The 14195-nt window shown below is 40.8% G+C and overlaps 1 protein-coding gene and 1 long non-coding RNA gene across 9 annotated transcripts in view; one reads left to right on the top strand and one right to left on the bottom strand.

Moving 5' to 3' along the window:
* The window catches only part of EPB41L4A (erythrocyte membrane protein band 4.1 like 4A), a 193320-nt gene that overhangs the window by 68181 nt on the left and 110944 nt on the right, over positions 1-14195 (top strand). For all 8 annotated transcript variants that reach the window (XM_036409732.2, XM_045571841.1, XM_036409731.1 and 5 more), the window contains exon 2: positions 3594-3698. In XM_036409732.2, coding sequence (XP_036265625.1) covers positions 3594-3698 — 105 coding nt within the window. The remainder of the gene's footprint in view (positions 1-3593; positions 3699-14195) is intronic.
* LOC118703099 lies at positions 5322-13704 on the bottom strand. The gene is made up of 3 exons (XR_004982920.2): positions 13408-13704; positions 10663-10799; positions 5322-5553 (listed from the first exon to the last, which is right to left on the bottom strand). It is a non-coding gene; the product is annotated as an uncharacterized LOC118703099 (long non-coding RNA).

Below are 14195 nucleotides of genomic sequence, written 5' to 3'. Positions count from 1 at the left end.
AAATGGCACAGACTTAAATATATATACATATATTTATATATATATTATTTTTAAATCTGCCCCTATTTCAGTGCTATATGTTAAAGGATAATTCACTCTCCTTTTGTTTATGAAGCATTCCTTTACCTACCTGGGATAGGAGAAGTAGGTTGGAGTGGCTCTATCTATTCTAGTTACTCTGTGTGTTCCTGTCTGTGCCTGATCGGAGAAAGAACCCAAGGAGATTAGATCAAGATGGAACACTCACCTCATATGCCAGCCTTCCAGAAATATTTTGAAGTAACAGGAAAGATATGTGTGTATTTTCCAAAGCAGACCCTGGAAAATAAGAAAGGCCGATTTCAGCCGGCCAGAAACGATTAAAAACATTTTTTGAGGCAAAGAGCAAATGTGAAACAACTGAAGGTGAAAACCATACTCCAAAACATGGGCAGAACAATGGAAGGAAGTAATGGTAGATTAAAAATTGCTCCAAATTTAGTGGCTGTGTATGTACTGGGATTAGGCGAAGACCCAAGCAACCATCCAGGTGATCTTATAGGAGTGCAAGGCGCCCAGTGTCTTTCCAGTAAATTCAGAGTCAACTTTTATTGTTTGCTACCGAGAGTTCTGCTGGATGCACTCACATCCCTATGATAAACTGTATTCATGATGATATTTATAGTTTACCCTTTAAATTTCCTATACTCTTACTCAAGATTTTTACTTGGGACCCTGGCTTGGTTATTGGGCTCAAACCTACATAGTCACTGCTCTCACAGGTAAGGGAGGATTGCCTGGCTATTTATGTTTACTGTTTCAAAAATGCTGGGAAATTGGCTCAAGAATTGGTGGGGGCCACTTTATAAATTCTGCCTGCCGCAGAATCCAAGTAGAATTTTATAAGACCTACATAAAAAAAAAAAAAAAAAGCATAAACCTTCCTTGAAGGATATAAAAGAAAACCATACAAGATATCACCCCCCATTCTGTCAATTAAATTTTATTCATCAAATTTCCAACAGAATTGTTTATCAAATTGGCAAGCCGGTTCTAAACTTCCTTTAATAGAAAAAAATGCCTAAGAATTGGCAAAGATAATTTTGGGAAAAGAATCAACAAATTAAAATAAACCCATTATGGTCATAGAGGATTGGTCTAGGAATAATTCATGGAATTGAATGAGGATTCATTTAGTAGATGATAAAGTTGTTTCAAATCCAAAGAAATTATGGCCTTCCTGAGTGAAAGATGGTGCAGTTGTCTATCCATTTTGAGACAAATTTAGGCCTTTATCAGAAGCACAAAAATAACTTCCAGACAGAGTGAAGAGCTAAATATACTAATTAAGATTGTATTAGAAATACTTAATAGAATTTGCTCATTAAATTTGGGTTAAAGAATGCCTAACCTAAATGGTAGGAAATGCAATTAATTAGTAAGCACATATATGATAGAGCAATTACCCTCTCTCCCACATTGCTCAATCAAATTGGAAAAATTTTGTTCAATGCAAATGTTGGTAAGGGTGTGGGGAAACACACTCTCATTGAATGAATTGTAATGGTCTTTTTGGCAGTGCCTATTGTAATTTTAAGTATGCATATCCTTCAAATGAGTAATTTCCAGATTTTTACCCTAGCTGAAGGCATAGGCACATGAGCACAAAGACATGTTTATTAGATGTAGCATTGTTATTATGCCAACAACCTAAAGATTCATCATAGAAGTGCTTTTTTATTATAAATCTAATGGGTTTTAAAAAGGGACCTGTTAAGTTTATCCGTCATAAGTTAGAGGAAAACAAAATACCTATGGGATTTGAAATAAGAATCATTTTCTCCCAGTGTGTGCGTTTATTACCTATTTTTTTTTATACATTTAATCAAAACATTTCCCTTATGTTAGACATTCATTTCCTAAATCTGCAATATTGAGTACTCACCCTACGGGAGTGAGCATGCAACCTGAAGTCTCTGAGGGAAAATGCAACTGGACAAAGCCCTACTTCTTTAACATAATATGTGACTTCTTGGGGGCTTTTCTGTTGCCTTGTTTACTATCTTGTTATATCTGCCAGTGATTGGGCAAAAGAAAGGAAACATCCATATCTGTATGTGTACAATCAAAATGGATTATTGTCAAGATTAATGTGGTACATGGATAGTGCTTGCTGATTAAATGTTTATCTCTTATTTGTGAATAATTGGTATTTAATCTATTCAGCAATTGCCAGCCGGTGGCCCATGGACCACTGGTGGTCCCTGAGGTCTGAAAGGTTGGTGTCTGCTGTTAAATCAGATGATTAGAATCTTAATTTAAAGAATTTGCATATGTCATGGGAAAGGGAGAAGAGAGATTAGAGTTTTAGATAGGTGTCAGCGTTTACAAAGCAGCCAAAGGGAATGTTCCCTTTGTTTTTGCTTATATGCAAAATAGAGGTCCATTGCATGAAAATTCATGTACTGGAGGGAGAGGAGTCCCTCAGCCGGGTCTGCACCCTCTCACAGTCTGGGAGCCCTCAGGGGTGGGTGGCCACCTGGCAATCGGGGAAGGTGACATCCCATCATACCTCTGTTGCTGCCACTGCCGGCAGTGCAAGCCTTGGCCAGCCCTGGTTATCTGAGCCTCGTGTGGCCTTGGATGGCTGGACAGCCATCATCAAGGCTTGCTTGCACCTCAGGTTGGCACTGGGTAACTGGGGAGCTGAGGGAACTGGGGGACTCCAGAGGCAGGCACGTGGAGCAGCCGGGGGCTGAGAGGACTGGGCACTGCCATTTTTGAGGGCATGGAAATCAATTAGCATATTCCCTCCTTATTGGCTGTAGGTGCTGCCATCTTTTAGGGCAAGGAAGTCATTTAGCATATTCTTTATTGGCTGTGGGCACCGCCATATTTGATGGAGGCACAGTCAATTATCATATTCCTTATTGGCTGTGGGTGCCACCATCTTTGATGGTAGGGCAATAAATTAGCATAATCTCTCATTGGCTGTGAGTGCCGCCATCTTTGTGACAGCAAGAGGGTCAATTAGCATATTCCCTCTTTATTAGATAGAAGATAGCGTAAAATATTTTTACTAGGGCCTTTCAGAACATTAACTTGGATATTTTTAATCTAATGGGATTATTAGTTGAGGGTTGAAAATAAAAGCTTTGGCTATTGTTATTTAAATCTTACTAGTATATATCTTCTGTATTGGTTGTGAGAGTAACATTGTAGGTGAAAATTGCTTTTTAAAGTGAAAGATTGTGGGATTTTAACCAAAATAAGTGTTTTTTAATGAATTTGTTAGATGCTCTTTATATAAATGATTCATTATTAAAAGAATTTTGTTCTGAAGATAATTCACAATACATTTATATTAATTTAATACTTACTACAATTTTATGATTGTTTTCCAAGGCAATTCCTGTCACACACATTACTTACCCTCCCCCGCCCCTGTTTTTTTTCTTTGTAACTGAGGCAAAACTTATAGTGGGAACTGTAGGTTAATAAAATTGTTCCTGTTGTGAGTGAAGCTAATAAAAGATGAGGACTAACTGTATCCCACTGAGAATAACAAAACACCTTGTTAAATATAAAAATAAATCTGTGAATTATTTTTGCAGAAGTCAACGAGAGGTTCCGTTGTCCTTGACCATGTATTCCGTCACATAAACCTCGTGGAGATTGATTATTTTGGGCTGCGTTACTGTGACAGAAGCCACCAGACAGTGAGTACAATGACTTCGTATTAAATGTTTCTGGTTTTAACTTTCCCTCTATCTTTGGCCTTTCCTGTGTGGTTTTAGGTAGTTAGGGTCCTTGTAAATGAAAATGACTTTGAAATCCTTAACCATGTTTTCCTTGCTAATTTCTCTGCATTTCCCCCAAAAAGTCTGTAGAGTTGCAGGATTCACAACTCATATGATAGCCTTCCTCCTCACAGATGCTTACCTGTTTTCCACTTTTGCAACCATATCAAGAGTACTTTTCATTTGTGCTGTTAAGGAGGCAACTGGCTGGTCTATTGAAGTGACATATTATTGCCTTTTAAGAAAGCGAATGGTTAAAGAGAAGAAATATATACAGTGTGAAAAGGTGACTAAGTTTCAGGAGTTGGACGAGAAATTGTAAAATAAGTAAGGGTATGCATTCATGAGCTTGATGGATTATGAGTAATAAAAGGAACCAAGCTTTTGGTGTCTAATGCCAGTTGTTCACAAGGGTTTAACTCAGAATGTCTTCTGGCTGTTGGATGATGGTCATGTCACCAGAAAGGGGACCTGGTCCCGAGTGGGTCTGCCCAGGGCCGGCCGGCAGTGTGTGGGTTCTGGACTTCGTGCAGGAGAAATTCCACAGCATGAATCCAGCTGAATTTTAGAAGATTATTAAAGCTGGGGACAGGGACCCAAGGAAGGGCTGGGGAAATGACCCTAGGCTGGGCTGCTTTGGCTCAGTAAGAAGTCAGAGAAAAGGGGGCTGTGGGGGCACTTTCAGGAGGTTTGCCTGAGGTGAACTGCCGCTGCCTGCTGCTGCCCTGGTGGTAAGCCTGTGAGGTCCTTAAGCATTTAGGAAATGGTGTGCTTCTGGGAGAAAGAGGTTTGCTTGGAGAGGTTTTAAAGGCTGGGTATTTAGGGGTAGTTTTAGAGGAGGATCTCAATAGAATATTCACCGGCTTTAAGCTGATGTACCAAAATGAGGTTTATTGTCTTAACTTCTTCTTGGGTGTGGTTGGCAAATGATGATAACTGGATTTCTGCTGTCTCCCTGAGTAGGGTGATTTAAACTATTTACCCTCTAGTTGGAGAGAAGTGCAAACCATTTATTCTCAAGCATCCCTGGTTTAGGAAAGATAGGATTTACTAGGTGGCTCCAAACTGCTGTTTCTTTCTTTAAAAAAACAAAACAAAATTTAAAACACCACATACATATTTAAAACACACACACACACACACACACACACACACACACACACACATATTTCAGAGAGGAAGGGAGAGGAAGAGAGAGATAAAAACATTAATGATGAGAGAGAATCATTGATCGGCTGCCTCCTGCATGCCCCCTACAGGGACTAAGCCCACAGCCCAGGCATGTGCCCTGATGGAATCGAATCGTGACCTCCTGGTTCATGGGTCAGCGCTCAACTCAACCACTGTTTAACTATCTGCCTCACTTTCTCTTTTCTTTGTTCTTGCTTACTGGCCTGTCTCAGAGAGTTACAGAAACTCATCACATTGGTTAGTATTGGTTCTATATGTTTATAAGGCTCAGACACTGTTAAACGAGGAAAGACTTTGGCAGTCATGATTTAGAGATACAAAAGGATATTTATTAGTGACTTTTGTTTTAGTCTAAGAAAGATATTACCCTCAGATAGAAACAGTTCTATGCAAAATGCTTATGCTCACCTTAAAAATACCCCATTTGACTTACCTTTTGTTTTTCATGCTGCTTTCCTCCTGTTCGAATGAAGTTTTCCTCTTTTTCATTCAGTTCTTGCAGCCTCCATTTGGTCATCTGGGGTCTATTCAGTGAGGAACACGCTTGCTGGGTGGTGTTTCCCTCCCAGGTCCCAGGAATGTGCTAGGGTGAGAGGAGGCAGGCAAATGGAATGTTATTGATGGTGATAAGTTGTGATTATTATTATTTTTTTTTTTGAGCTGGTTCCATAATTTGTTCTGTTTCATAGGGGTGTTTCACAAAATAGGAATAAAAAATTGGGTGTGTTGGTTAGCTTTCCACCGAAAGGAATAAATTTCTAAATGCAAGCAGTCATGAATGCACACTTCAAAGAAAGGGAATAGCATATTCAGAGTTCACTGAATTCTGTCACATACAGGCCGTATGTCCACATAGCAGAACTGTAAATCTATACTGAAAGATTAGATTGAAGGCTGAAGAAGATATCTTGCATGACATTCATATTTTTAAAATAACATTTTTCCTAGCAGAAAAATAAAATACAGTTTTCTGATCTTATCTCGTATGTCAGACCTTGCCTGGAAAGACTGTCTTGATAAAATTATATAGACCTTATCTGCCTCTTCTCCCCTCGACCTCCCCTTTCCAAAGGTGAAAAAATGTGAAAAGCTAGAGAATTTCAAACAATGGCCTGTGTCTACAAAATGAATGAGCAGTTAGTATTGATAGTTTAGTTAAAGTTTTCCAGGGCTTTTATTAAGATAAAAAAAGTGTGGGTTTTTTTTCTTCTTATTTTTACTCCTGAAGTTTGTCATTTGTGATAATATTTGTGTTACATGTTTTAGGAGAAAATAAATTACACAATTAGAGAGGGAACGTTTGTAAGTAATTTTTTTGACCAGGAGTGTAAATCACATGAAAAAAATGATTTTTTACCTCTTGAAATTTTTTTCTGGTGAACTCAGATGAAACAGAGGTGATTTATAAACATGTATTGTCTTTGCACGTTCACTGTCTGGTTGTCTGATGTTCCTTTTAGTTGTGGGAAGGCATGAAAATAAGAGCACCCAGTTCTGGAGGGCTGAGTTCGTGCAGGTGGGAACATACGAATCCATTCCCAACTCACTTCTCACGGGGACTGAGTCAGACTTAACGATTTCTCTGAGGAAAAAAGCTCAGGCAAGCTTTCTGCTTATCTCTAGCTTTGCTGCGATTGGAGCCTGTGGGCTGCAGGGGAGGGACTGAGAGGTGCTCCATGATTCATGGTGACGGGTCCTTTGGTCATTATGGCATTGTGGCCACTGGCCTTTTATAATATAGATAACTGGGAAGTTCATGTAGCAGATACATTGATTTAGGTGTTACCTGTGTGTAAAGAGAAATAGCTAGACAGACATAAACCTTGTTAAGGCAAACTTTTCCCTAAGGAGTACAGCCGACTTGATTTAAAACATCCTGGGCACCATGTCTTAACTTTACTTCTCAGGTAGGGTCTGTAAGAGGATTTCAAGAAAATAAAAGGAGTTCTTCCCGAAGACACATTTATTGAGACCGAATCAACACTGAGCTGCATGTGTTAACCCGAGCTTTCTTTTATAAAGCAATCTCTTCAAGATGCACCATGAAGTTCACATACTTGCAGTTCCTTTTCCTATAGACAAACGTGAAAGCATTTAGCCTGGGCATTGAGCCTACTTTCTGTTCTGTGCTGGCCTCTGTCATCAGGTTCTTTATTTATCCAGCTGGTCGGAGTGGGGGATGCGGCTCTGTTATATCAGGGCTTTGGTTTGACATAGAGAAAATTTCCAGCCTCGATTTAAGGTGGATGTGAGGCAGTCTGTCATGGGGATTTTAAGAACACACATAAGGAGTCAGAGAGATCCAGATTTTCCTAATGGTCCTGCCACTTAGTTGTCATGTTTAAAATTCTCGTAAAGTGCTGGCCATTAATCAGAGCAGTAGGACTTCCAGAGTAGCTTGTTCTCTCCAGTTCATTCTAGGACTGGCTGTCACTGGCTAACACCAGCTTAATTGCTAGCTCAGCAGAAACTCCGTTTTGTTCTCACCATGTATGAGCCCAACAGCTCAGTTTGCTGTACGTTTAAAATTTTATTTATTTATTTACTGATGAAAGAGAGAGAGAGAAACATCAATTTATTGTTCCACTTATTTATGCATTCATCGGTTGCTTCTTGTATGTACCTTGACCAGATTGAACCAGCAACCTTGGTGTATCGGGATGAGGCTCTAACCTAGGGGTGTCGAACTCAATCAGAGAAGGGGCCAAAATCTAAAATCCAGCCTAAATCGCGGGCCGAATGGTTTACTGAACAGTCATAAACTGTCATTGTGATGGAAACGCAGCGGAGTGCAGTGATGACAGCGCGGTGCGGGCCACATTGCAAGGCCTGGCGGGACGGATTTGGCCCTCGGGCCTTGTGTTTGACACATGTGCTCTAACCAATGGAGCTACCAGGCCAGGAATACTTGGAATATCTTTACTTTAAATGGGTACCAGCTCTCTCTATGCTTTGTGTCCTAATTCCTAGCACCTGTGTACATGTCACTTTAAAGGGGCTTTGCATGTGTTGTTAAGTTAGGAATTTTCTGAGATCAGTATAATTCCAAATGTTCTTACACATGAAAGAGGGAGGCAGGAGAGTCAGAGAGGAGGAGATGGGGGAACAAAAGCAGAGGTCAGAGTCATGCATATGCTGGAAGGGGCCTTGGTCCAGGGAATGCAGGTGGTTTCAGGAAGCTGGAAAAGGCGAGGAAATGGATTTTCCCAGGAACAACGCCCTGTCTACACTTTGATGGTAGCCCAGTGTTCTTAGTTTGGGCTGCTATAGCAACTTGCCATAGACTGGGTGACATAAACAAGAAACACTCCTTTCTCTGGGATTAAGTCTGGAGGCTGGAAGTCTGAGTTTGGGGCCAGCATGGTTGGGTTCTGGTGTGAGTCCTCTTCCAGGCTGCAGACAACTGACTTATTGTAACTTGACATGGTAAAAGGAGAGCTAATTAGCTCTCTGGCCTTTTCTTATGGGCTCTATTCTCCTGACCTCATTACCTCCTAAAGGACCAACTTCCAAATACCATCACATCCGGATTAGGGTTTCAACGTAGGAATTTTATGCGGGACACAGTGTGTTGCACCAAGTGAGACCATTCTGGACTTCTATCCTTTGGAATTGTAAGATAATAAATTTCTTACAGCAGCAAAAAGAAACTAATTGGCATGGCTACAGTGGAAAGCATTTCCATTGTGTGCTCAGCGAACATATGAAGGCTTTCTTGTTGGGTTCACCACGTCACCCTGGATAATGAGGGCATATATCCTTCTGCAGATTCTCAGCATTTCTGTGATTAGGCCTGTGTGTACATCTCCAGGTGTCTGTGAGCAATATTAATTGCTGCTTCAAAATTATTTAGCTTCCTCATTATGAGAGAGAGAGAGAGAGAGAGAGAGAGAGAGAGAGAGAGAGAGAGAGAGAGAGAGAATATCTGTTTATGATAGGTGGAGAATTGAAATTACTTCTTTACTTTTAAGAACTGGGTGAATTTGAGATGCTTTGAGGCTGCAATGCACGTGAGCCGCCTTTTTGGGTGTTTGGAAGTTTATTATAAGTAGAGTGTGATGTGGTGGAACAAATAACTGCCTTCAAAGTCACAAGCTCGGTCTGAGTCCTGTACCTCTTCCTAATGAACGGTCAAGTCACTTTAATTTTTCTGAATCTTGAGAATAATAGTGCCTTCCTTCTCCCAGATCTCAGGATTGTTGTAGGTCCAAAATAGAGAAGTTGTAAAAGTTTTTTTTTTGTAGATTATAAGGTGTTAAAAACATTGTAGAAGGCTTTTCCTATTGAAACTAGGATGGAAGAAGATATTGCTGGTGATACTTTCTTTTTTAAGGTGGAGTAGAGGAAAGGAAACAGTCTGCAGGAAAGAAGAGAGAAAATCAAACTCTAGACTCTTTAACACCTTTGGAGATCTTAGAAGATGAGTTTTGTTGATATTGAAAGCAGTAATAGGGATGAATGTGATATCCTATACTCCTTCAGTTTTTAGAATGAAGAGTTATCATATAATCATGTCTTGTTTTAGTGTTAACGATTGAGGCTCCTTTACAGTTTACTCCTTCAGAGGCAGGAGTTCTATTATACATAATTGTGGCTTTTCTCAGAACACAGAATGGAATGCAACCTGGCTCTCAGAATCAGGCTGCTGCACCTCCTGCCCTGAGACTTCAGCAGTCAACAGGGAGGGACACATGTAGATACCAATCAGTCCAGCGAGCACGCATGTAGCCCTTCCTCAAATGAACTATTCTTATTTTTGTCCAGTCTTTTCCGGCATCCCCCCACCCCTTTCTCCGAGGATTGTCACCAAGACTGTGGGGGGGAAAATGCAGCCACTTTCAAAGGAGTTAGTTGGGTTGGACTACCATCCCAGAGGAAGTACCTTGCATGTCTTACTCTTCAAACTGCAGAAATGTTAAAACTGGGCAAAATAACCTTTGGGCCTAACGCAGCATTATACCTCAAACACCTGTTCATAAAAACAACAAGAAAGCAGATATTATGACTAATGGGCTGAAAATTAAAAACATTCTTTAGAGTTCATGTAACTATGTTAGCTTAGCCTTACTTAGAGAAAAATGCCTTCCTTCATTGATGTAATTGTAGTTGTTTCCCTTCACTTTCTCATAAGTAACCCTTGTCTTTGCCTCCCAATCAGAACACTATTTGGGTTTCTGCCTGACTCAGTCCTTTCAGAATAGCAATATATTTTTAAAATGTTTTTATTAATTTTAGAGAGAGGGTAAGGGACAGGGAGAGATAGAGAGGGTAGCATCGATGGACTGCCTCCTGCCCACAACCTAGATGGAGCCCACAACCTGGGCATGTGTCCTGACCGGCAATCTAACCCATGACCTCTTGGTGTATGGGATGATGCTCAGCCAAGTCACACTGGCTGGGCTCACCTCTTATTTCTGTATCTCTAACCCTGTCTCTCTATTTCCTCTCATCCATCAGGAATGTCTAAAACTCTCCCATTTAAAACCACTTTCCCTGACTCCCATGCCCTCCTCTGTCTATGGCCCTATTGACTCTGGTCACAAGAGAAAGCCTCCTTTAAATTCATTGCTTCCACTTCTCAAACCCCATTCATTCCCGAACTTCTCACAGTTCAACTTTGATGCCTATCATGCCACTGAAACTGCCCTCAGGCCTCTAGTTGCTAAATCCTAGTGATACTTTTAGCTCTTACCTTTCCTGTTCCATTGACCCTAATAACTCAATCTTTGAAATCTTCTCATTCTGCTCTAATGACAATACATTCTCCTTATTTGCCTCTTTTCAAGTTTTCTTCTGGTTATTCTGATTCAGTCTTCCTTATAATCACTTCTTCTCTGCCTGTTTCTTTTCTTTTTATTTTTTATTTTTTATGACCCCTTAATAAATCTTTATTGTTCAGATTATTACAATTGTTGCTTCCCCCCCCCCCCCCCAATAGCTTCCCTCCACCTGGTTCCCATGCCACCCCATACCCTTATCCACTCCCCACCCCCCTATTGTCCTCATTTATAGCTATATGATTTTTGTCCAGTCTCTTCTGGCAAACAACCCCCCCCCTCCCCAGAGGATTGTCAGTCCACTCCCTCTCTATGCTCCTGATTCTATTATATTCACCAGTTTATTCTGTACATCAGATTTTTTATTCACTCGATTTTTAGATTCACTTGTTGATAAATATGTATTTGTTGTTCATAACTTTTATCTTTACCTTTTTCTTCTTCCTCTTCTTAAAAAATACCTTTCAGCATTTCATATAATACTGGTTTGGTGGTGATGAACTCCTTTAGCTTTTTCTTATCTGTGAAGCTCTTTATCTGACCTTCAATTCTGAATGAAAGCTTTGCTGTGTAGAGTAATCTTGGTTGTAGGTTCTTGCTGCTCATCACTTTGAATATTTCTTGCTACTCTGGCCTGCATAGTTTCTGTTGAGAAATCAGCTGACAATTGTATGGGTGTTCCCTTGTAGGTAATTAGCTGTTTTGCTCTTGCTGCTTTTAATATTCTCTCTTTGTGTTTTGCTCTTGGCATTTTAATTATGATGTGTCTTGGTGTGGTCCTCTTTGGATTCCTTTTGTTTGGGGTTCTGTGTGCTTCTTGGACTTGTCAGTTTATTTCTTTCCCCAGGTAGGGGAAGTTTTCTGTCATTATTTCTTCAAATAGGTTTTCAGTATCTTACTCTCTCTCTTCTTCTGGTTCCCCCATAATTCTAATGTTGGTATGCTTGAAGTTGTCCCAGAGACCTTTTACACTATCTTCATATTTTTTTATTCTTTTTTTTTTTTTCCTGGTTGGGTGATTTTTGCTTCTTTGTATTTCAAATCTTTTACTTAATTCTTATGATCCTCTAGTCTGCTTTTGGATCTCTGTATATTATTCTTTATTTCAGTCAGTGTATGCTTAATTTCTAGTTGGACCTTTTTCATATCCTCAAGGGTCTCACTAAATTTATCGGCCTTTTCTAGAAAATTCTTGAAAAACCTTATAACTGTGGCTTTGAACTCTATATCCAGTAGTTTGCTTTCCTCCATTTCTTTCATATGTGACCTGTTTCTTTGTCTCCGCATTTTGGCTGCTTCCCTGGGTTGATAGAGTGGCTTTGTGTGCCAGGTGTCCTCTAGGGCCCAGTGGCTCAGCCTCCCCAGTTACCTGAGGTGGACACTCTTGCTATACCCCTTTGTGGGCTGTGTTCACAGTCTTGTTGTAGTTAAGCCTTGATTGTTGTTGTTATCACTGGGAGGAATTGACCTCCAGGCCAAATGGCTGTGAGGATCAGCTGTGTCTATGATGGGAGCACTTCTGTGCTTGGGACACCCTCATGAGGCAAGACTTGCTTCAATGGGGCTTTGGTGCTCACTGAGTCTGTTCCCTGAGTGTGTCTCTTATGGATCTGAGGAGTTGTAATCTGGCCCTACTGTGATCCCTGGGTACACTGGCTCTTGGATCTCCAAGGAGGTGCTAATTTAGCTTCTGCCTGAGGCCACCCAGCAGGAGCTATGGAGAGATCTGCAGATTCCTCTTCTTTGTTTGGGTTTTGGAGATGCCCAGATAAGGCACAGCTGTGAAGCAATGTAAGCTGTTATGGGGCCTTGGGCTTTCTTTTGGATGTTCTGGGTCTCTTCGACTCAGCTGCAGTTTGTTGGGTTAAGTTTAGATTTCAGAAGACCAGGCTGTGCAGGAAGAGACTGGATTAAAATTGCACACCTATGGATGAGGACAATGGGGGTGGGAGGAGGTAAGTGCAGAGGGTGGGGTGGGAACTGGGTGGAAGGGAGCTAGGGGAGAGGAAAAGAAGAAACAATTGTAATAATCTGAGCAATAAAGTTTTATTAAATTTGAAATACATAAAAAATAAAGAAGAAGAAGAAGAAGAAGAAGAAGAAGAAGAAGAAGAAGAAGAAGAAGAAGAAGAAGAAGAAGATCAGGCCATTCATATGCAAAATCCTCTGCACACAGCTTGGATGAGGTCTCAGGGCGGATAAAACATCAATGGCTTCCCATCAGTCCTGCCCTAAGAGGCCCCCAGTCTCAATGTCCCTTGGTAATCACTGCAAGCACCTCTGAGAGAAAGCTGCCCTCAAGTTCCGCCTGATGCCAGAGAGTCCAGTTTCTCCCCGCATGAGTCTGGGTCCTCAGAGTCTCGCCCGGAATTGGAGTTCAGAGCAGTCAGGAACTCTCCCCACGGATTGAAAAAGCCAGCTGTCTACTCAGTTGCCAGTCCTCTCCGCATGGAAGCGCCTCCGTACATCTGCCTTCCACACCTCCTCTCAGTGTGCTTTTCTCTTTCCTTCTAGTTGTAGAATTTCCACTCAGCCAGTCTTTCTGTGGTTCTGGATGATGTCCGTTCTGTCTTTTAGTTGTAGTTTTGAAGATGTTGTGTGAGGCAGCAAGTTCCAGTGTTTACCTATTCTGCCATCTTGGTTTCTCCTCCAGAGGTGACCTCCTCTGCCTGTTTCATAAAATATTGATATTCACTAGGATTTTATTCTTGATTCTCTTATGCTCCAATTGGGTACAGGCTTGCACATTTAATACTATCTCACCTGGCACTATTTGTCTCTGAAATAATTTCCTTTAAAAATATAAGCTGAACTGTATATATATATTTGTATCTTCCCCTCTGCTCCAAATGCTCTTGAGCAAAAGTGAGCCTCATCCCTGGAGCACTACCAGGCTGGCTTTGTCATGAGTAATGGTGTTCTTTGCATCTTGATTCATTATATTTTGCGACGTGAGATTTTACTTTCTGGAATTTCGTATTTTGGCAAACACCCATAGTAGCTGATGAGATCTGTGTGAATCATAACGTGAGTTCTCTTGCAAGGAAAGAAAGGAAGTTTGTCATGCTGGGTTGTTGTAATTTGAATTTTTTTTTTTTTTTCTGAGATGTCTTTGGTAGGGGAACAGAGGGCAAAGATCAAGAAGCAGAAAGGATTTCTTCAGCAGCCCTTGGACTTTATGAAGAGCATCATAAACAGTGCAGCAGCCTGGGAGGACTGTCAGGCAAAGGGAACCTTTGAAAATCTTTTGACATCCCAAGAGGATTATACTTTGTAAGAATACAGACTCTGGGTGTAGACATCTGGATTCACATATTCTGTAGTACATGGGATAGCTGTGTGGCAATGGAAGAGTCTTCTAACTTCTCTGCGCCTCAGTTTCCCCATTTATAAGTTGGGATAGTAGAAGTACCAACTCAAGAGTGGTAGCTGAGGGTTAAATAAGTCT

This window comes from Pipistrellus kuhlii, unplaced genomic scaffold (assembly GCF_014108245.1).
Source record: "Pipistrellus kuhlii isolate mPipKuh1 unplaced genomic scaffold, mPipKuh1.p scaffold_m20_p_4, whole genome shotgun sequence".
NCBI lineage: Eukaryota > Metazoa > Chordata > Mammalia > Chiroptera > Vespertilionidae > Pipistrellus > Pipistrellus kuhlii.
This window is presented reverse-complemented; position numbering and strand designations above follow the sequence as displayed.